This window comes from Ovis aries, chromosome 1 (genome assembly GCF_016772045.2).
Source record: "Ovis aries strain OAR_USU_Benz2616 breed Rambouillet chromosome 1, ARS-UI_Ramb_v3.0, whole genome shotgun sequence".
In the NCBI taxonomy this organism is placed as follows: Eukaryota; Metazoa; Chordata; class Mammalia; order Artiodactyla; family Bovidae; genus Ovis; species Ovis aries.
In genome coordinates, this window is record NC_056054.1 from 166,947,536 (window position 1) to 166,969,331 (window position 21,796).

At 40.3% G+C, this 21,796-nt stretch overlaps 2 protein-coding genes across 2 annotated transcripts in view; both read right to left on the reverse strand.

The window, feature by feature from the left end:
* ZBTB11 (zinc finger and BTB domain containing 11) overlaps positions 1-12,864 on the reverse strand; it is a 28,540-nt gene extending 15,676 nt beyond the window's left edge. The window contains exons 1-3 of the mRNA XM_015092418.4: positions 12,320-12,864; positions 4,930-5,165; positions 3,880-4,111 (exon numbers count right to left, since the gene is read on the reverse strand). Of these exons, the coding sequence (XP_014947904.3) occupies positions 3,880-4,111; positions 4,930-5,165; positions 12,320-12,629 (778 nt within the window). The 5' untranslated portion in view covers positions 12,630-12,864. The remainder of the gene's footprint in view (positions 1-3,879; positions 4,112-4,929; positions 5,166-12,319) is intronic.
* Positions 12,865-15,688: 2,824 nt separating this feature from the next.
* On the reverse strand, positions 15,689-20,967 carry RPL24 (ribosomal protein L24). The gene is made up of 6 exons (XM_004002889.4): positions 20,925-20,967; positions 20,718-20,793; positions 20,099-20,209; positions 17,291-17,427; positions 16,430-16,493; positions 15,689-15,812 (listed from the first exon to the last, which is right to left on the reverse strand). Exons 1-6 carry the CDS (start codon positions 20,927-20,929, stop codon positions 15,732-15,734), a joined length of 474 nt encoding a protein of 157 aa, XP_004002938.1. The 5' UTR covers positions 20,930-20,967; the 3' UTR covers positions 15,689-15,731.
* Between the last annotated feature and the right edge of the window lie 829 nt (positions 20,968-21,796).

Sequence of the window (21,796 nt, forward strand, 5' to 3'; positions counted from 1 at the left end):
TAGACTATTTTACAACTCTGTAAAAATTAACTTACAGAAAAGTAATAGCAAGCACAAATGAATCATAGAAGAATAAGAAGTTATTTCTGTCAGGGTTGTATAGGTAACTCCAAAATTTTATTGGTTTATTTCTCTATAGGGTATTAACCAGTTTTTCATCCATCAGCAAATTCATTTTGAGCAAAGTCATTTCTCTGGTTCAAAGACAACATATACAATTCTTGAGAATTCTATAAGAAGCAGTTTTAACCCTGTAGTGGTTTCTGCAATTAATGACCTTGAACTACAGTATTTGCATAAGTTAGGTTTTTAACATTTAAAAATTATGTCTGGCCAAAGGGTAAAGAAAGTTTTCCTGTAAATAGCCAGATAAGCAAATATTTTAGGTTCTGTGGACCACTGGTTTTTCTAGCAACTATTCAATTCCCCCTTTGTAAGTTCAAAGGCAGCCAGAGACAATATGCAAATGAATGGGTGTGGTTGTCTCAATAAAACTTTATTTACAAAAGTGGTCAGTGGGCCAAGATTTGGCATGCAAGTTTTAGTTTGCCAGCTTTTTTTTTTTTAAGCCAATAAAACTTCAGAAAAAAAAGTTTTTGAAATGAGAGAAAATGCACAAGGAATGAAAGAGATATCTACAGTCATTGGAAGCATTTATAAAAGGATATAAAAAAATTCCATGCTGGGGCAGAGCTTCCTTGCCTGATAGCTGGCATCTCTTACAAACATCCTACACTAATAAATCTATTTCTTGCCTATCACTCTGCCTCTTGCTGAATTTCTTCTGCACGAAAAACTGTTTTTTTGTGCCAGAATTCCTTGGGAGTCCAGTGGTTGGGACTCTGAGCTTTCACTGTGGAGGGCCTGGGTTTCATCCCTGGTCCCAGAACCAAGATCCTTCAGGCTGCACAGCATGGCCAAAAAAAAAAAAAAAATTGTGCCAATAAATTTGAAAATTTAGATGAAAGAGACATATCATGGCAAATACACAACCTTCTATAAATTACTCAAGATGAAATAGAAAATCTATAGAATAACTTCCTAACTATTAAATGTGTCAAAATCAGTAGCTAGAAATCTTGCCCAAAAGTCTACTACAGGCCCAGTCAATTTGAGCCATCATTCTAACAAATATTCAAGAGATAAATTAATTGCATCGTAACTACTTCAGTGAATGTAAAAAACTGGAAGGAACACACAGTTTATAAGATTAAGCCAACACAACAAACTGTGAAAAAGAAAAATTACTCCTAAGTACAGATGCAAACAGTCTAACGTTAGTACTCTAAACCAGTTTGTACAAACCATTCTAAGAGGTTTGTACAAAATATGATATGTTATGACTAAAGTGGATTTATTTCAGGAATGAAAAACTGGGTTAACATTAGTAATCCGATGTAAAATCTCCCATATTAACAGAATGAAAAAATAAAGATGGTCTCAACAGACACAGAAAAAGTAAAGCGGTAAGTCCACATTTATTTCAGAGGGAATTTCCTTAATGTTAAAGAGGGTAAAGGATTATCTATTTAAAACATTTACCAAACAATATATTTCACAGTAAAAAAAACAAAAACACCTTTTCTTTAGAATGGGAATAACTGAACTCTTTATCACTACCTCTATTCAACTGCTATTTTTTTTGAGGTTCTAAATGGCACTATAAAGTTATGGGGAAAAGTTAAAAATATAAGGACTGGAAAGATAGAAACAAAACCATTACTATTAGCACATAATATATTTGTTTTATATGGAAAATCTCAAAGAATCTATAGGTAGATGTCTGAATGACTAAGGTAATTAAGCAGTACTACTGTATTTAGTAACCAACAATTAATAAAAATAAATCAGAGATTATATAATTTTAAAAAATTATAATAGTATCAAAAAGTATAAACTATCTTGAAATAATCTAACAAAAGATGTGCAAGGGAGTTCTCTGGTGGTCCAGTGGCTGAGACTCCATGCCCTCAATGCAGGGGGCATGGGTTTGATACCTGGTGAGGAAACTAGATCCCACATGTTCCAACTAAGTGTTCACATGACATGACTAATGGTCCCACATGCCACAACTAAGACCCAGAACAGCCAAATAAAGAAATAATTTTTTTTTTAATCTGCAAGACTTTTATGGAAGCAGATAAGCTGCTTTAAGTTTATGTGAAAGAGCAAAGGGCTATGAACAACTAAGACTCACCAGAATGACAAAGGTGAAGATTTCCATTATTATTATAAAGATAAGGTACACCAAGCAATAATGGGGGGGGAGGGGGAGACACACCCAACAGACTACAAAAAAATGTAAAATCAGTACCAAACATGTGAACATTTGTTTTTTAAGAGAATTTGCATGGTGGATGGGTAGGTAGAGGAAGTTTTCACTAAATTCTGAGATAAGTTATCAAAATGGTAAAAAATGAAATCAAATATTTATCTCACACCATTAAAAAAATTCCAAACAGATTAAAAGTTAAATATGAATGAGAAACTATAATACATGAAAGTACCTTTATGAATGAGTAGGGAAGAAATTTTTGAAAGCATAAACAACAATGTATTCAACAATATTAAAGTAGGTAACAAGAAAACATGTACATTTTATCATTTTAAAATATTTACATATATCTTACAATTAGTCTATTTAAAAATCAAACAAAGATTTTAATAATGTCTACTTTACTTGCTATTGCTATTTGCTGAACAAAATATAAAAATAAGCATATGGAATGAAGAATAATCGAGGTATTTTCCTGAAATAATGACAGGATGCTGTGCTGCAGTTATCTGGGAAGCAGAGATTTCATTTGCTGTAAGCTGCTGAGAAACAAGAGAGCAGCAATCTTCTTTCTGCTTCAGATGCAAGGAAGATAAAGAAAAAATTTCAAAGCTAATATAGCAAGACTACACTTGTGATAAGTTTTATTATTCAGATGGCCCAGAATAAGACTATTTTCTCCTCTGAATCACCAAAGTAAATATCAAATCTAGAATGTAATGCTCCTCTATGCTTCATAAAAGCTTCTGTTCATCACTGTATCCCTAGAGTCTGGCCAGTTCCCTGCACAAAGTGGATACCTGAGAAATCTTTTTTCAGTAATTAAACATAAAGCTACTGTTAAGAAAAAATATACGAATTTACCTTTCCAGAGTAAGATAGAAAAGGATCAGTGACTAACTAGGTGAATATTATATACCTGAATAAAGTCACTTTTTTGCTTCAGAAAGGGGAAATGACAGTTCACACAGTGGTGTCACTTATTTAAGAGTTACAGCAAAGTAACAGTATAAGAAAATGTATAAACAAGGTTACCTATTTCAATGCTTCCTAAATTTTCATTTGTTGATTCCTAAGCCAATATATAAATTCTACTGAGGCCAAAAGAAAGTCAAATTACTCATTTCCAATAATAATGATAATTAAAAAAAGAAAAAAGACATCTGGAATCCTGATTATTCTATACTGACAATGTGATTATCAAATCTACATGAATGATGATTATTAATCTTAAAAAATGAAAAACAATAGACATATAGAAGTCTTTACAATTATATGTCCAACACGTAAGATTCAGTCAGTCAATTTTAAAATAATATATTTACTTGGTACGGATTTCTCTCAAACTGTTTTAACAATGTAAATCCCAGAAATTCTACTAGTGCTACCACTGTCTTGCCTAACAGGCAGTGGTAGGAGATGACAGGCTTTTCATATATCTACTTTGGAAACCTCTCTAAAAGGAAGGAGCTTACAGTTCAGCTTAGTCTGGTGCTATAAACGGGCTTCTTCCCCTTGAGCATAGATCCTAAGTTTGTAAGATACACACACCCTTCTTCCAGTATGTACTTATTAACAAACAAAGAGTATCAGAAAATTCTTACCAGAAAGATCCACCACTGCCTCGTGACTGGAAACAGCTCCTTTCTCAATAAAAAGATCTCGAAAATATTCACTATTAGCTGACAGAACAGATTTATGAGCTTTGTACTCTTCTCCTTCAATTAACAAAGTAACGTCACAGAACTGGTTAGAGAGCCTCTGTTCATTCAGCTGTTTTAAGACAGCCTGACAATGTTTTGGAGAAGAACGTTTCACCACTCCTCTGGTGTCAACCTATCAAAAGAAGTTGGAGACCAAGAGTTGCATTATATATCATTTGTATTCTCACCCTTAACAAAATCTAAAAGACGACACATCATTCATTTGTAAAAATTCCACTAATATGAATAGCCCAGTATTTTTTATTACCTGTGTATTTACATAAAAAGATATGTCGTACTCACCATCTTCTGCTATGTTCACTTTACTTGATCCAGTGAAAACCTACATCTCATTTCCTCCTGCCTCCTCTTATTAGTCAGAAATTTATCTGATAATGTAAGACACTAATGCAGGCAAAAGACAAAGACCTAGCCAGCTTAATTTTACCTTGCTGCATGACCCACAGACTGCTTCCAGAAATGTATTCTGGCTACCTGTACCAATATACCAATTAAAAGGACGAGGGGAGGAATAATTAACAGCAAATCAACAAGTTACATTCTGAGGAGAAGAAACAACATGAAAATTTATGATTAAGGAAGAGGCACTATTTGCAAACGTTTAGCACATGTACCTGGTGGCTCAGATAGTAAAACAATCTGCCTGCAATGCAGGAGACCGGCGTTCGAGTCTGGAACATCTTCTGGAGGAGGGAATGGCAAGCCATTCCAGTACTCTTGCCTGGAGAATTCCATGGACAGAGGAGTCTGGTGGGCTACAGTCCATGGGGCGGCAAAGAGTCTGACAGAAGTGAGGACTAACACTTTAGCACATGTAACATGTAACAGTGACGGTACCAACAGGGAAGCAGCTTTAGAGGTTCAAGAAAAAATACTATAAATACTAACACTAGTTACAGATGTAAAAGCTGAATGGAAAGCTCCACTTACAAACACAAGTTCATGTTTGGACACTGGCTTCTTTTTCGCAGGCTTGGAAGCCGTAGTTGGAGGCGAAGTAAAGTTGCTCAGGTCATCCTCTGATTCATTACTTTCTTCCCCAGATTCAAGATCTAGTCCCAATTCTTCCAGCATTTCTGAAGCATCCGATATAGGACGTGAGCGATCTAGTTTCTCCTGGCATTTGCTACATTGTTTAATGTAATCTTTGACTTGCTTTAATATACCTACAATGAAATAAAAATTAACTAGTCAAATTTAATACTGCTCTCATTTGAAAACTAAAGATTACACTCATTATTTAATCTTTGTACACGAATGCATATTCAAGTGCATGTGTACAGACACACGCATGGCCATACAGGATGTAGAGTGAACTCTTCAAGATGCATTTTTTTCTTCAAAGACATGTTATAAATGACAATCTGTTTCCATGCTGACAGACTGCTTTGTTGTTTACTCTTACCATGCATTTACCCACCATTGAAGGATTATGCAGCACCGCCCATTTCCACGTCAGATTCAACTCACTTATGCAATAGGAACTATATGAAATTGTCAATATTCAACTGCTTTGACTTTCATAAACAGTAATACTGTGGCTCATGCTAATAGCACCCCACTCTGTGAACATGAGCCCTGACCATGTTTTGGTCAATGGAGTATGAGCGGATATGATGGATGTCATTTGTTATCCATCCAAGGAAAGCTATCCAAGGAAGCTTTAACTCCTTGCCCCCTCAAAGGACATTCAAGTGCAAGGGTACTTGAATGTGTCCTGGAACATGCTACATTCCAGGGGGATAATGTCCGTTAGCCTGAACTACAGATGAAAAAAAAAAAAAAAACAGGTGGAGCCAATCTGCAACCTGTACAGGATCACAACCAAAACTTGTAATGGGTGTAAAATCTCATCTCTGAAAGCAAAGATTTTAGGGTTTTATTAAGTAACAGTATACACAATCTTTGAACTGTGGTGTTGGAGAAGACTCTTGAGAGTTCCTTGGGCTGCAAGGAGATCAAATCGGCCAATCCTAAAGGAAATCAACCCTGAATATTCATTGGAAGGACTAGTGCTGAAGCTTCAATATGTTGACCACCTGATACGAAGAGCCGACTCATAGGAAAAGACCCTGATGCTGGGAAAGATCGAAGGCAGGAGGAGAAAGGGATGACAGAGGATGAGATGGTTGGATGGCATCACTGACTTGATGGACATGAGTTTGAGCAGGCTCCAGGAGATTGTGAAGGACAGGGAAGCCTGGCGTGCTGCAGTCCATGGGGTTGCAAAGAGAGGACATGACTGAGCGACAGAACAACAATACACAATCTAACAAAAGTTGATTATACACAAACCATTCACAAAACCCTATTTTAAATTTCAATTTCTAACTCAGCATGCTGAGGGGGGGCGGGGGGCGGAGAAGGAAGCAGGGAGGAGTATTTCACATGCACACATACCCTCTCCATCATACTTGTAAGGGAGGACCACCAATTACTTGTCATTCTACAGACAAGAAAAATGAAGCCCTAAAAGTTAAGTTACATCTAGTAAACTACGTAAGTCTGCCCCGAGAAGCCATGTGGTTTTCAGGATATGCTATGTATCTTGAAACATTGAGCCAGGATGCTATTTATCCATCCCTATGGCAGAACTTCTCCCACAATCCCCAACTAAAATGCAAATGAAAAGACTTGTTATCTAAAATGATACAGAAAGTGAAAAGTGGAAGTCACTCAGTTGTGTCTGACTCTTTGTGACCCGACCCCATGGACTATACAGTCCATGGAATTCTCCAGGCCAGAATACTGGAGTGGGTAGCCTTTCCCTTCTCCAGGGGATCTTCCTAAACCAGTGATCAAACCCAGGTCTCCTGCATTGCAGGCGGATTCTTTACCAGCTGAGCCACTAGGGAATCCTTATATTGTAAATTCCTGAAAAGAGTTTCAAAATGACAAATTATACTAAGTTCCTTGAATTACAACTTTCAGATAGTATTTGAGTAAATTTCTCAAACTGTATTTGAGAAATATAGTAAATATGTTTCCCATACTTACTAAAGAAAAAAGTATACACTGGATGAATAAATTCAGAAAATTACACTGATTTTTATAGCTATACAAATGAATTTCATCATATTAGAAGCTGAGTTCTACAGTAACCTGTTAACATAGAAATCTGCCCAATTTATTTGTTCACCACCCCTCACCCAGAATATAGCAAGAAATATTAGCGTTAAATACAACTTTTATAAGAAAGGTGTTTATATGTGCACAGATAAGAGAGGAAGAGGTTATATTCTAGCTTCTGAAAATATTAAAGTCAACAATAAGTCTACATCTATATTAGATATAGCAAGCAAGTTTTAACAGATTGATAACAAACAAGCTGAAATGAAACATTTCTGAAGAGGAGCGGCCATGATGGCTGCACAACAATGTGAACAGTGTGCATTTAATGTCACTCAACTGTACACTTACAAATGCTTAAAGTGGTAAAAAACACATGGGTATGTGAGTTGGAGAGGAAATAGATGAGAGAATATATATATATATATTTCTAAGTAAGAACCATACTTAGTAAATAAAGAGCTGCTCTGGAAATTTCCAAGTCCATAATAAAGATGACAAGAAGAAACAGCTCTAATTAACTTTGGTTGTATTTCTAAAAAAATTTACAATGCTATACAGTTCAGCATATTCTGCATACAGCAGACATTTTATTAATATTAATCAAACTCAACCAGTTGAGTTCAAACCACTGGAGAAATTACAGAGAAAGCATATGAACGAAATGAAAACTACTGGGGCTTCCCTGGTGGTCCGGTGGTTGAGAATCTGTCTTCCAAAGAAGGGGTATCAGGTTAGATCCCTGGCTGTGGAACTGAGATTCCACAAGCTGCCAGGGAACTATGGCTGTGCTCCACAACCAGAGAGCCCACATACCGCAAGGAAGACCCAGTGCAGCCAAAACAAAATTTAAAGAAGAATGAAAAATACAAGGAAAAGTTGCGCACACACATAAAATGATTAATTACTGTATTAGAGTGGGTCAATTTCCAAAGAAATCATCCTGTTTCACAGGTCCTTTAACTCAAGTGTTGGTGTTCTGATGGGATCATTTCAAATCCAGCTTTACAGATTCAGGAACTTGATCTCTAGAGCTTGCCTAGAGCTGATTAAGCTGAAAGAATCTGACTCAAATTAACCACTGAAGAGACATCAACATATTTGAGTGAGTATTTTCATTTTGAGACTGGGTAATTACAACAAGGGGTAGAAAACTACTTAATGCAGGAAAATTAGAATCCACTGACCGGCTTTGTGACTATGGTTCAAGTTACTAACCTCTCTGTGCCTGTGTGTTATCATCATCTGTAAAATGGGGATAAGAGCACTTACCTCACAGAATGTCACAGTGATAAAATATTAATATTTCTAAGTCACTTTGAACAGTATCTGATATAAGGTAACTACTACTACTACATAAGTGTTAGAAAATGCTCAAAGGTCAACTTTTCTGGTACCTTGAAAATGTCTACATAAAATACCAGATTAGCATTAAGAGGTTCTTTACTGAGCCCAGTGGGTAAATGGCCTCTGATAAAACAACCTGAAGAACAGTTTCTCACTTTAGGGCAGGGGTCCTCAATCTCAACAGTGTAAACATTTTAGGCTAGATGCTTCTTGCTGCGGGGCAGGGAGAGGTAAGCAGGCTGTCCTGTCCTGCACACTGTGAAATGTTCAGGAGCATTCCTGCCTCTACCCAACCAGAGGTCAGTCAACAGCCACCCCCACAAACACCACCACCAGCTACCACAACCAAAAGTTTCTGGACACAGATGTTCTTTGGAAGGCGAAACTGTGCAGGGTTGAGAACCACTGCTCTAGAGATCTACCAGAATGAACAATTTGCTCCTGTCAACAGTTCAAGAACCTCTCCCCTCCCCATCAGTGGTGAGGCCCAAGTACTGGCTCCTATTTCTAGCTACTTCCTGTATTAGTCACTCAGGTTAGTTTGGTTGTTTTCTTCAAGGTTACAAAATAGCTACAGCTGTATTTACCTAGAGCCAGTTCTTGATGGGTTTTCAAGGATTACACCCTCTTTTTCTAAATTAGATAACGGCAGCATTGATTTATCCCTATAGAACAAGTCAGTTCTTTGGGTAGGAAGCTCTGCCTATGGCTAATTTAACCTATTACATGATTTTGGTAGCTTAATCTTTTTTCCTACTAATTCAATTTTTTTCTTCACATTCTGTATTAACTGTAGATCCCCATGAGTCAGCATTTGACGGAGGCAGGGGAGTCACTTATTTTGAAACTCCAGCATGGGATTACAATACAGGATAAAATAAGGGGGTGAGAATTATATCTATTAACATTTTACATTCTTAAATTAATTTGCTATATGTCAACATTAGACACTGAGAGTTTTTCACTGTGCTCAAACAAGTGAAGTTGCTACAAACTGGCCCGAGTACCAGGATATAATGGCAGTGTTTATGAGGGCAGCATTCTGGAAAAAGCAAGATAATTAATGAATTCCAGTAAACTATCCTTGATTGTGAAATAGTTTTCTTCTTGGCATCTATATCGATCAAATCTTATTAGCTCCCAAATAGTCTACAGGACTTTCAATATATAAATCTGAAAGTCCATTTGCAGTGTATGACACATTAAAAACTAATAATTAAAAGTGTTTATCAATATCAGTTCCAGGTCTAAGGACGTTTGCTAAGTCACTGCAGTCGTGTCCGACTCTGTGTGACCCCACAGATAGCAGCCCACCAGGCTCCCCCATCCCTGGGATTCTCCAGGCAAGAACACTGGAGTGGGTTGCCATTTCCTTCTCCCTAAGGACGTTTATTTTTCTCTATATATAGTTTTGTTAGTTTCTTCTTTCTTTTTAGCTGCCCTGAGGGGCATGCTGGATCTTAGTTCCCTAACCAAGGAACCACTGGACTATCATGGAAGTCCCTAGTGTTGTTCATTTTAATAGATTTATAGTAAATAAGCAAAGTGTTCATGTAATAAACATCTAAATGAAGAGCTAATAATCGAGAGCAAACTCTTCTGATACTTATTGACTATGAATTCTCATCTTAAGAAAAAACCAATGAGATAAAATAGTATGATGAACTCACTACATGTTAACAAAAATAGCACTTATACAAAAAATACTACTTACCAAAACATAAGAAAAATTAGTGAGAAAAGCAGTGCTACTTTACAGTTTTGCCTGTTTTTTTATGTGTCATTTAACAAAAGACACGATCATATATGCATTCAATATAATGCCATATAGCACATGTGATAAACTCCACTGTATACTCCTGAGACAATGAGTGAAAACGAAAATGGTGCCTTAGTATTATGAATATAATTTTGACTTTGGGGATTCTCTTAAAGGATCTCAGAGCCTCTGAGTTCTGCGGTTTACTACAAAACTTAAGAGAACAGCTGTCTGGACATTTAAAGGACTTCAAAATTCTACACAACCTACAATGTATTTCTTATTTTAAAAAGACGAACATAAACACAGTCTCAGGTGTTTTTGTCTTTTAAGACACTGCATACTGAAAAAACCAAAATACTGGATTAGTTATCACTCACAGATAACCAATTTAGGGAAAGAAAATTCTGAACATTAACCTCATTTAGCACCATATAATTAAAGAAAAGTCTGAAATCCCAAAGGTCAGCTCCTGGTGCTTTTTTCCCATCTGCAATATAGAAACATAAATGTTTCCAATTTACATGGTTTGATGAAGCTTAAATATGTGATAGGGCTTCCCAGGTGGCACAAAAGTAAAGAATCCGCCTGCCAGCGCAGGAGAGGCAAGAGGCACCGGCTGGATCTCTGGGTTGGGAGGATCCCCTGGAAAAAGGGAATGGCAACCCACTCCAGAAATCTTGCCTGAAAAATTGCATGGACAGAGCAGCCTAGCGGGCTACAGTCCATGGGGTCACAACGAGTCGGACACGACTGAACACATATACACAAATATGTGAAAATAAGTGCTCAGCACTATACTTGCATGTAAAAACTTGACCTGTTTTTCTTCAGCTATAATTATGTTAACATGCCATAAAATATTAAACCTGAGGCGTTTATCTCTAAATAAACCAATCTTAACAAACTGCAGCATTTACTTCGTATTATTCCTTCACAGTTGTGTCTCTTTACAGGAACTCAATTTAGATATTGGTTTAAAATGTAATATAAATTAAGGGAAAGCATTTTAGAATACAGAGCTGGACTGTTTTTGAAAACACGAAAGCGGCAAAACGAAATATTCAACAAATGTCATAAACTGAAAAGAACTTCGAGAAACTATTCTGTGGTCGAACTTCCTAACTCACAGCTAAGTTATCGTTAATTTCTGTAGAGCCATACGGAATCCTTCCTAACAAAACCTCTTCTATAGGCCTGCAAACTTTTACTAATTATAACCGAACAGTCTGGATACTCATCAACTTTTTGTAGAGGGCGGTAAAAAAAAAACCAACCAACCAACCAACCAACCAACCAACCAAGGGTCCTTTCTCTCCTTCCCTAATCTGGCTCCCAAGGAATTAAACTCTAGAGCCACACTCCCCCGGACCAGAACAATCACAGAAACCACATCTTTTCTGGGTTGACGTAGTGCCTCAGTTTCCAAAGCGCTCTTCACAATATCAAAGAGGAGGACATTAAAATATCCAGAATTGAGAGCATCTATTACATTCCTATCCTAAAAACTAGGCTCAAATGATTTGCTCCACAGTCACTCAAAATCACTGCTGCACAAAATTGCAAGATTCCTTATTTATGCCGCAGCACAATCATGAACCCTGCTAAGTAGGTCCGCAAAACCTCAAGTTCACTGGCCGACAAGCTAGGGGAAGGCATCGCAAAAAGCGGCTGGGCTAGGGGCGGACCCTGCTACCCCCAAAACCATCAGCGTAAACAAGAGTTCAGCGCGCAGCATCCGCAACGGCCGCCCAGAAGCTTCCGCTAAGAAGGAGCCGCCTCATCCCGCGCGGCCGAAGGAGGCGGGCCCAAGGCAGCCCGCGCGTCCCGGCCCCTCCCCGCGGCTGGTCCGGCCCCCGGGGAAGCCCCCTTCGCCCCACCCCAGGCCAGGGCCCGCCCCCAGCTTCCCCGGCCTCCTTCCTGTGGGAAGTGCGGCTCCTTTCGTGTCCCCCACCCTCTGGGCTATGCCTGGCAGGCGCTTTGCCGCCGGGCACAGGTTAGGCTAGATCGGTTAGTGGAGTCCGGGGGTAGTCTGCGGGGAACCTCACACTCGCGGATGCACAGACGGGCCTGCCTTTGCCTGCGGGCCTTGCCAGGGACCAAGCCGCCAGCCCGCCCTCCCTCTCGCCGCGGGCGAGGTCGTACCTCGCCACCAATACGTCTTGGACAAGTCGTGCCAGGTCTGATGCTGGGTGTGGTGAGTGCCGCCCGGGCCCAGGTGCGCAGCCTCGATGAGCCCCCGGCGCCGCTCGGGCTGCAGCACCACCTCCAGCTCGGCGAACGTCTTGCGGTGCCGTTGCCGCCGCTGGTAGTACAAGGTCCCGTCCCGCACCACGTAGCAAGCGGCCGCCTTGCGGATTTTACGCTTGACATTGCCCTCGGTGCCTGGCGCGTACGGCTCGCACTCGTTCGTCAGGTAGCGCAGGATGGCCTGGTAGCTTTCTTCGCTTGACATCGCTGACGGCGGCTCCCTGAAGGCGCCTGTCAGTGGCAGGGAAGGAAGACAGCGCACTAGCTCCGGGCGGATGCAACAGCAGCGGCGGTACTATGGGAAGGACCAGTTGTGTCTACAGGGAGTGCTCTTCGACGGCGCCCGCAGCGCAGAGGGAGAACGGACGAGTTGGTAACCAGGAGGAACTGCACTTCTCCAGCGCGCGGTATCCGCTGGCGACTGACAAAATGGCTGCTGCACCACCGGAAGTGACGCAAATCAAGGGCAGTGGGTGAGGGAGCTGAGCCCTGATTGGAGCGCAATGCCTTTCTGGCTTGATCTAGCCGACTGAGTGACGTCAGGACTGCGGGCGGACATTTTGGAAGCGGGTAGGCCCTTCCTGGGAGAGCCAAGTGGTTTTGAGCAGACATATTAAGTCCTGGCAGTTTCCCTTTTTTAATTTTCCCCTTCTTTCCCTAGCTCTGAGCACGTGTAGGAGCTGCTGGGCAGTTGTTAACTGTCTGATACCCCAACGTGCAAAGGAATCTTCTCCGTCTGCGTTTTGAGACAACCGAAAACATAAAAGAAAAATTTGAGGTCTACAGCCCCTGAATATAAGACCAAAGAAAGTCTTTTCACGTGGAAATGTAGTTTCCCGTCCAGTGTTACAAAATTTAAATCCATCCGTGGTAGGAGTTACTGTAGTTGCTAAGTTACTGCTGGTTCCAGACTACCCGTGGATAGTCGGTATTTTTCTGCAGTGATCAGCTTATGTAGTGACAATTTACCTAGTAAGTCAATCATGTTGGCAAGGAGCGGTGAAGAGGAGCTAGCACTGTTGGTTTTTTTTTAGTTTGGGGAAAAAAATCACTCGGTTTTACACCCAGCATATACTGAATGCACCAAAGGCCACGACGATTCGAACTGCACTTTCCAAGATTTTAAACTGGTAGACGGGAGGGGTCGCCCTGGTCACCTCTCCGTGGAGTCAGCCTTGCAGTTAGGAGACTCAGGCCTAGGACATTCCAAACCATCCGGGGTCTGGCACTTAGGTGCTTTACTGGAGCCTGAAAACTCTGAGCCAACCCTCTCCTGACCCTGCCTAGGTCTGCAGTCGCTGAATGAGGCGCTGAGCCCTGCGGAGACAGGTGAGGACCGACTGCAGGTGAAAGCTGGGCTCAGAAAGCGGGGTACACTATGTCTCCAAGGCACTTGCCAGTGGGGACTGCAACAATTAACAAACGGCATACTTGAATATTCTGGCTGTAGCTAAGTGAGCTCCCAGTCCCTGAGGAAAAATACAACTACCAGGCCTGGGGTTTACTTAGGGCCATTCATTTCAGACCACAGCTAGGGGACGGAGGTATTCGAAGGTGGAGACACATCCCTACCCAGAACTAATGTCCAAATCCACTCTCCATGGGATGTGTTATGTTTCAATGTTTCCGTATGAAATATACGTCTTTTAAAACTGATGTAAATAGATTGAAATGTTAAGTAAACAATTTCTGCACGGCCAAGAGAAGCTAAGTTAGAAATAGAAATTACCTCTCGTGCCAAACACAACTGGAGACTCTCCTGTGCCTTCGAGCCAATAGTTTTAATAAAATGTTATACAACTGGTCCAGTGGTCTTACTGAGAAAAGCTAAAACTTCCTGTCCTATGAGAACAGGTGTTTAGCATTTTGGGTTTCTCTGGTGGCTCAGATGGTAGAAAACTTGCCTGCAATACCGGAGAGACCCATGTTGGATCTCTGGGTCGGGAAGAGCCTCTGGAGAAGGAAATGGTAACACACTCCAGTATTCTTGCCTGGAGAATTCTATAGACCGAAGACCCTAGCAAGCCATAGTCGACGGGGTTCCCACGACTGAGTGACTTAACAGTTTCATTTAGTGTTTATATCCTCCTAAACTTCAAGCTATTCATGACCGAAAGATAATCAGAATAGGGCAGTTCCTGTGTTCAAAAGTAAGAATATGTACCTCTGTATTCATGTTGAGTATTTTGATTGACCTTTTTTCTTAAAATTTCATTTAAAAAAAATTACAATAGGGAATTGTAAGGCTGGTTAAGACTCAGCCTTCCACTTCTGGGAGTGTGGGTTCCATTCCTGGTCAGGAAGCTAAGATCCACATGCCACAGGATGCAGCCAAAAAAATAAAATTTAACTATTCCTATATATAAAACCACATTTCTCAAGAGGATGTAGCTTATTTCTTGTTGTATCCTTGCAACTTGGTGGTGTGGAGTGCTGGTACATTAGATGATCTAATTTTCGTAGATGTGCAAGCCTCTTAACACCAATTATGATTACTATTTTTTATGTAACAATTACATAATACAGTAACTTGTAACTTGAACATCAGCAGGCTACTCAAGACATTTTTGCAATTTTAAGGACAGCTCTGTCAGACTCCCAGCTCAAGAACCAGTTTTTTCTAATACTCAAAAGAGGTTGCATCCTTGAGGAATTCCAATGGCAGTCCAGTAGCAAATTCAATGCTATGGGCCTGGGATTTGATCCCTGGTTGGGAACTAAGGTGCCACAAGCATCACACCACAGACCCTTCCTCCCTCCAAAAGTGTAGTCTTCATTTAAGCTTATTTTCTGGAAGCGAAAGCAGATAATACAGTTGAGTTTTAAGTAGTTTTAGCTCAGCTATAAGCTAATGGTTAAAAGGTGAGATACTAGAGAACCAAAGGCATCCCCAATAATGAAATGTGTCTATCATGGAAAAGGGTAGTTTTACAAGAAAACAGCCCATTAAAAATGCTTTCTTTTTGCAAACAGAAGTGATAGGAAAAAAGAAAGAAACCCGCATCTTTTAGCAATCAACCTGGACTACAATCTATACAACAAAATGCAGTCTGAAATCTACATACTGCAACATAATGTGTCCTTACAGCCTCAGGTGAGTGCGGACTGCACTTAACCAAACAGACCTTATTTCCAGATGAGTAGTTAACATCTCTCCATCTAAGAGACTTATATCAGGAGTAGTAGGAGCCATTGTTCCTGAGAAATGACTATTAACTGCGTAGGCCAAACATGCTTGCTTTAAGAGTAAAAATTCCACCACAATCTAGTTATAGTCAGATCTTTATTAAACATCCAATCTGCCAACCTAGCGTTTTCCACCAACTCGAGGAGCAGAAACCTTCACAGGCTTCACAATCTTTTGCTTAGGTGCTGCCTTTGTGGGAGCCTGTAAAAAGAGAACATGTTATGTGGCATTATTCCATGTGAGTTTTTTTCTTTCAATTACTGCTCTTATGCCCATATTGTTTGAATCCTAGATTGTGTTCCTAATTATTTGTGTTCCTAATATAAAGAACTCCTCTCAAAAGTTAAAATTCTACCGTTATATGAAATATAAATGTAAGCCAAAGAGGAAGACTGAAGTAACTGAGATACAACTAGATGTAGTGTGGGATCCTCAATTATATCCTAAGAACAGAAAAAGGTCCAATGCTAATTTTCTGGTTTTGAAATTTTTACTATGGTTATCTAAATGGTTTAGCACTGATAAAAACTGAGTAAATTCTGAACAATTACAGGAAATTTTTACTGAAAACCTAGAATTATTTCAAAATAAACTTTGCCTTTCTCTCATTTCTATATAGCACTTACAGACACATTTAAGACTCTAGCAAAGGACCTCTTTGGAGTCCTGAATCACTCACCTAAAAACCAATCATGGACATCATTTTCATTAAAACCTTACACTAAATTCCTTTAAAAAAATTTCTCATTTACCACAATTTGGGTTAAAAATGAATCCTGTTGCTCTAAATGAGAAATCTTAGATAATCCGACAATTACCTTTGCAGCAGCCATTGCTGTCTTTTTAGATGCTTGCTTAGCCTTTTTTGCTTCCTTGGCAGCCCTACGGAGTTAAAAACAACAAGCAAAAAGCACTTTACTCCTTAAGGGTACAGCTTATTAACAAAAGGCTATAACAAGCAAAATGCACTTTTTTTGACTGCAAGGAGATCCAACCAGTCCATTCTAAAGGAGATCAGTCCTGGGTGTTCTTTGGACGGAATGATGCTAAAGCTGAAACTCCAGTACTTTGGCCATCTCATGCGAAGAGTTGACTCATTGGAAAAGACTGATGCTGGGAGGGGTTGGGGGCAGGAGGAGAAGGGGACGACAGAGGAGATGGCTGGATGGCATCACCGACTCAATGGACGTGAGTTTGAGTGAACTCCGGGAGCTGGTGATGGACAGGGAGGCCTGGCATGCTGTGATTCATGGGGTCGCAGAGTAGGACACTAAGCGACTGAACTGAACTGATAAGAAGCAAAAAGCACTTTACTCCTTAAGGGTACAGCTTATTAACAAAAGGCTAGTGTTTGGGGAAAGTAGAAATAACATATTCCTTCACCATCTGCAGTTATTTGTATGATAAATCCAAAGGATTTAATAACAAATGTGATTAACCACATCAGCTTAACATTAGAAACTGTATAGTACCTTTATAACTGCATACAGACTTTCAACAAATCATTTAGAGTTTATATAAACTTCTGTATTATTAAACATGAACATTTACAACTGACAATCCTTATAAAGATTCAAGTATCACAACACAAATTAACAACAGATTAAGATTCTATTCTGTAAACCCATACATAACCTAAATTCCGTATAACTGAAATGGCCCATAGTGAGATTTCTTACCTGATAGCTTGTTCTCGTTGAGCCTTCCTAACTTCAGGTTTCTGATTCCTCTTGGCCATTATATCAGCAAGAGAAGCACCAGTTATGGCCCTTTGGAATTTGACTGCACGGCGAGTTCTTTTCTTTTGAATTTCTTCCTACAGAACAAAAAGATGGTAAGCATGCTTAGAAACCTTGCTTCATGAATGTGGGAGAGAAATGAATTGTCAGAAGGAGACAAAGGAACTCTCCCTCGGACCTTTTGCACTAATCCCATTCATGGGGGCTCTGCCCTCTTGACTGTTTCACTTCCCAAAGGTCCCACCTCCTGACCTTGGAGGTCAAGGAATTTCAGGGAGAACACAATTCAAACCACAGGAATATTCAACCAAGAAGTTCCCTGGTGGCCTAGTGGTTAGGACTTCAGTGGTTAGCCTTCAATGCCAGTGGCTCAGGTTTAATCCCTGGTTGGGAAACTGACATTACACATGTTGCAAAGCACCGCCAAAAAAAAAAACCCAAAACAATTCATGCAATTATTTGAAATGAGATATACAAATATATTTTTTAAGCATCTATATATAAAATACTGCAATATTCAGGTAAGTTTTCCAATTATAAATTGGTTAATCCTGATTATTTACTACTTTATTTAAAAAGACAAAGTTAAACTCTAAGAAAATTAACTGAACAGTTACTTTAAGCAATTTTAGTATGATTATTCATGATAATGTGCTTTTGGAAAAAAAAATTTAACCTCAAACTCTGATTTGTTTTACTCAAAGTACTGACACTGGGATAAACAGTCAAGTTAGAAAACTGATTAAGACAGGAAAGCCACCAAATGTTAAGGAATGTCTGAGTATCAACATAATTCAAACATTTGCTGCAGATTCTATATCAGAAATCTATAATACAGTGCTTATGAGAAAATCTTGCCTTTAAGTCCAAGGAAAAATAAAATATACTAGAACTGTTTATTAAGGCAGGAATAAGCAAAATATCTTAAAATTTTTAATGTGACATATGGAGAAAAGAGGACACATTTGTGTTAGTCAAATGCTCATTTTAAACTTTATCAAGATGAAATCTTGCTGGATAAAATGCTAGTATTTACCTATTTATCATTTCTTAAATCCACTTAAAAATATCTTTTCTTATTGTGGTAAAATATATAAAACTTTAAGTTGATCTTTCTAAAGTATTTTTAAGTGTATAATTCAGTGGCATTAGGTACCTTTACAGTGTTATGCAAACACCATTTCTGTATCAAATACTTTTTCACAATACAAAACAAACTGCAACCACTGAATAAGGGCTTCCCAGGTGGCTAGTAGAAAAGAACCCGCCTGCCAATGCTGGAGATATAAGAGACACAGAGATTTGATCCCTAGGTGGGAAAGTCCTCTGGAGGTGGGGGGTATGGAAACCCATTCCAGTATTCATGCCTGGAGAATCCCATGGACAGAGGAGCCTGGCGGGCTACTGTCTAAAAGATTTGCAAAGAGTCAGACATGACTGAAGCAACAGACACAAATGAAGTGACTTAGTACGCACACATCACATTTTATTAGCCATTCATCCACTGATGAGACATATGATTGTTTCCATTATAATAGTTACAAACATCACCATACACGTTTATCTGTTCAAATCCCTGCCTATAATCCTCTCGAATATATACAGCCCTAGAACTGGAACTGCTGAATCATATGATGGTAATTCTCTAACTTTTTGAGAAACTGCCAAATCACTTTCCACCGTGCCTGCACCATCTTCATTCAGCAATGCAGAGTTAAAATTTCTCCACACCACCACCACCACCATTTATAATTCCTCCCACCAACCCTTCCCCTGTTTGGATAAGGGCCATCCTAATTCTAATGTCACATTCACGGGTTTTTTAAAAAATACTGTGTTAGACGTTGTTGTTGTTGTTGACTGTCTGTGTCTGCCTCTGTGACCCCATGGACTGTAACCTGCCATGCTCCTTTATGTAATTTTCCAGCCTTTTTTCCTTCTCCACGTCCCCCCCCCGCCCCCATTCACTTTTAATTTAGAATTCTTTCCTCTGAATTCGCATAATAATTTTCTTGCCACATCACTCAAACTTTTTTTTCTCAAAAACCTCTTTCATCAACCTAAAAGACCAATCCAAAAAAACACATACAGAACTTCCCTGGTGGTAAAGTGGTTAAGAACCCACTGCCAATGGAGAGGACACAGGTTCCATTCTGGGCCCAGGAAGATTCCACCTGCCTGGAGCAACTAAGCCAATGAGACACAACTACTGAGCCCACAGGACTAGAGCCTGCGTTTCCAAGGAGAAGCCACCCTACCCCCACCCCAACTACAGAAAGCCAAAGAGCAGCAACAAAGAGGCAGAGTGGCTATAAATTAAAAACACATCCAGTCTTAAGAACAACAACAACAAAAAGAACAAACTAATATGCTGGAAGCCTTTGCGATATGATACCTACATTGGGAATAATTCTATAAGCATTATAACCAATAACAAGTTTCCATAAGAACTACTTAGTTTCCACTCAAACATCTCAAACACGTCCACAGTGCCTATAACTCAGGTGAGCTTTATGTAATTTGCTAAGTCTGAAAAGGGGATGTTGTCAAATTTCAACTAAATTTGTACTGTGAGCTGAAGATACAAGGAGGCAATGCTTGTATCAATCATTCTCACTTCACTGTTTGATGCTCAACAGTTATAGAGTATTTTCATATACCGTCTCATTTAATTAATTTTATAAAGCAGCAACTGACGCTCAAGAGTTTTACCAACTTTAGAACATTAACAAAGTGCGTTTCACTTACCGACTGTCCCTTTTTGTGTTTCCTTCTGTAGAGGACAGTCCAGTTGATCTGACGAGGATTCCTCTTGGAAAGGAATGCCGACTCACATTTTGCATTAAGAAACTGGAAAACCTGTCATGACAAGTTCAAAGTAGAAGCCTTAGCTTCAAATTATTAGTAAATCAATAGTCTAATGATATCCTCTCATTTTACAAAATTGAGATCCATGCAGACCAAAAGGCTTGTCACAGAACTGGCAAGAAACCGTCTCTGCGTTTGGGCCTGTCTTTTCCCGAGAGGAGACAAACCTAAGTTCATATTGAGGGGTAGGGTTCGTTCTGGGAGGGATCCTGGCTCTCCTGAGATGGACCTGATATCCATGAAATAGCCAGATACCTCTCTGGCCCACTGCTGTTACAGCGGAACATTAAAATTATACAAGCTCCTAACTTCCGACCTGATCTACCCTTTATCAAGCTCGACTGATTGACTTAGAGGCTTCTGACAAATACTGCACACAGGGTCCTGGTTCAAGCTTTTCAGGCACCAACAGTAACGTGGTAAAGGACTCGGCTTAGACCGAATGAGACCCGTCTTTCTTTAGAAGTACACGGTACGTTTAGCCCATGCGGCCGTTCACCTTCCCGTCAGTCCGGGCGTAGCGCCTCCCATGTCCTGGGTAGATCTTGTAACCGCTGAAACTGCACAGCTCGACCCTGTAAAGAAAAGCGAAAGCCCATTAGCCGGGATGGCGGGTATCTTCGGCAAGGAGAGGCCATGCCTGGGATGCCGGAGAGGCACTCAGAGCGAAGATGGAACTGGATTGAGATGCACGGTTCCTGCTTACTTCATGGCTGCTAGCTCCGGGGAGAAAGAAAGATGGCGAAAAGAAGGAAAGGATTATGGGAAGAGGCCTTATAGGGTCGTGGGAAGGCAATCTCCTCCCACAATTCATATCCCTAACCCCGGCCCTCTGTGATGACGTCACGTCGCCTGAGCCAAAAGTCTAGACTTTCTCAGCTGCTGCCCGTTTCTCCTGGGGTAATTGCGCTAGCGGCTATCGAGCCTTTGCAGGCAAAGTGGGAAGGACAGTCAAGCAGGTAGGCAGGCAGGCAATTGGTTTGAGTAATTCTAAGAGTCACGTCCTACTGCAAGAAATGTGAACTGCAGAGGAGGGGAGGGAGGGTCCTTTCTCCTCTACTTCTCATAGTTTCAACTAAGTCAGTTCAGTCGCTCAGTGGTGGCCAACTCTTTGCGACCCCATGAGTCGCAGCAGGCCAGGCCTCCCTGTCCATCACCAACTCCCAGAGTTCACTCAAACTCAAGTCCATCGAGTCGGTGATGCCATCCAGCCATCTCATCCTCTGTCGTCCCCTTTTCCTCCTGCCCCCAATCCCTCCCAGCATCAGTCTTTTCCACTGAGTCAAAACTTCGCATGAGATGACCAAAGTACTGGAGTTTCAGCTTTAGCATCATTCCGTCCAAAGAACACCCAGGGCTGATCTCCTTTAGAATGGGCTGGTTGGATCTCCTTGCAGTCCAAGGGACTCTCAGGAGTCTTCTCAAATACCACAGTTCAAAAGCATCAATTCTTCGGCGCTCGGCTTTCCTCACAGTCCAACTCTCTCATCCGTACATGACCACTGGAAAAACCATAGCCTTGACTAGACGGACCTTTGTTGGCAAAGTAATGTCTCTGCTTTTCAATATGCTATCTAG

What these genes read in the sequence shown, in the direction of transcription:
- RPL24 (XM_004002889.4), bottom strand. An exon ending in AACACAAAAAGGGACAGTCG is followed by an intron (nt 17,428 to 20,098) that starts GTAAGTGAAACG and finishes TTTGTTCTGTAG; the next exon opens with GAAGAAATTCAAAAGAAAAG. An exon ending in CAACGAGAACAAGCTATCAG is followed by an intron (nt 16,494 to 17,290) that starts GTAAGAAATCTC and finishes TTAACTCCGTAG; the next exon opens with GGCTGCCAAGGAAGCAAAAA.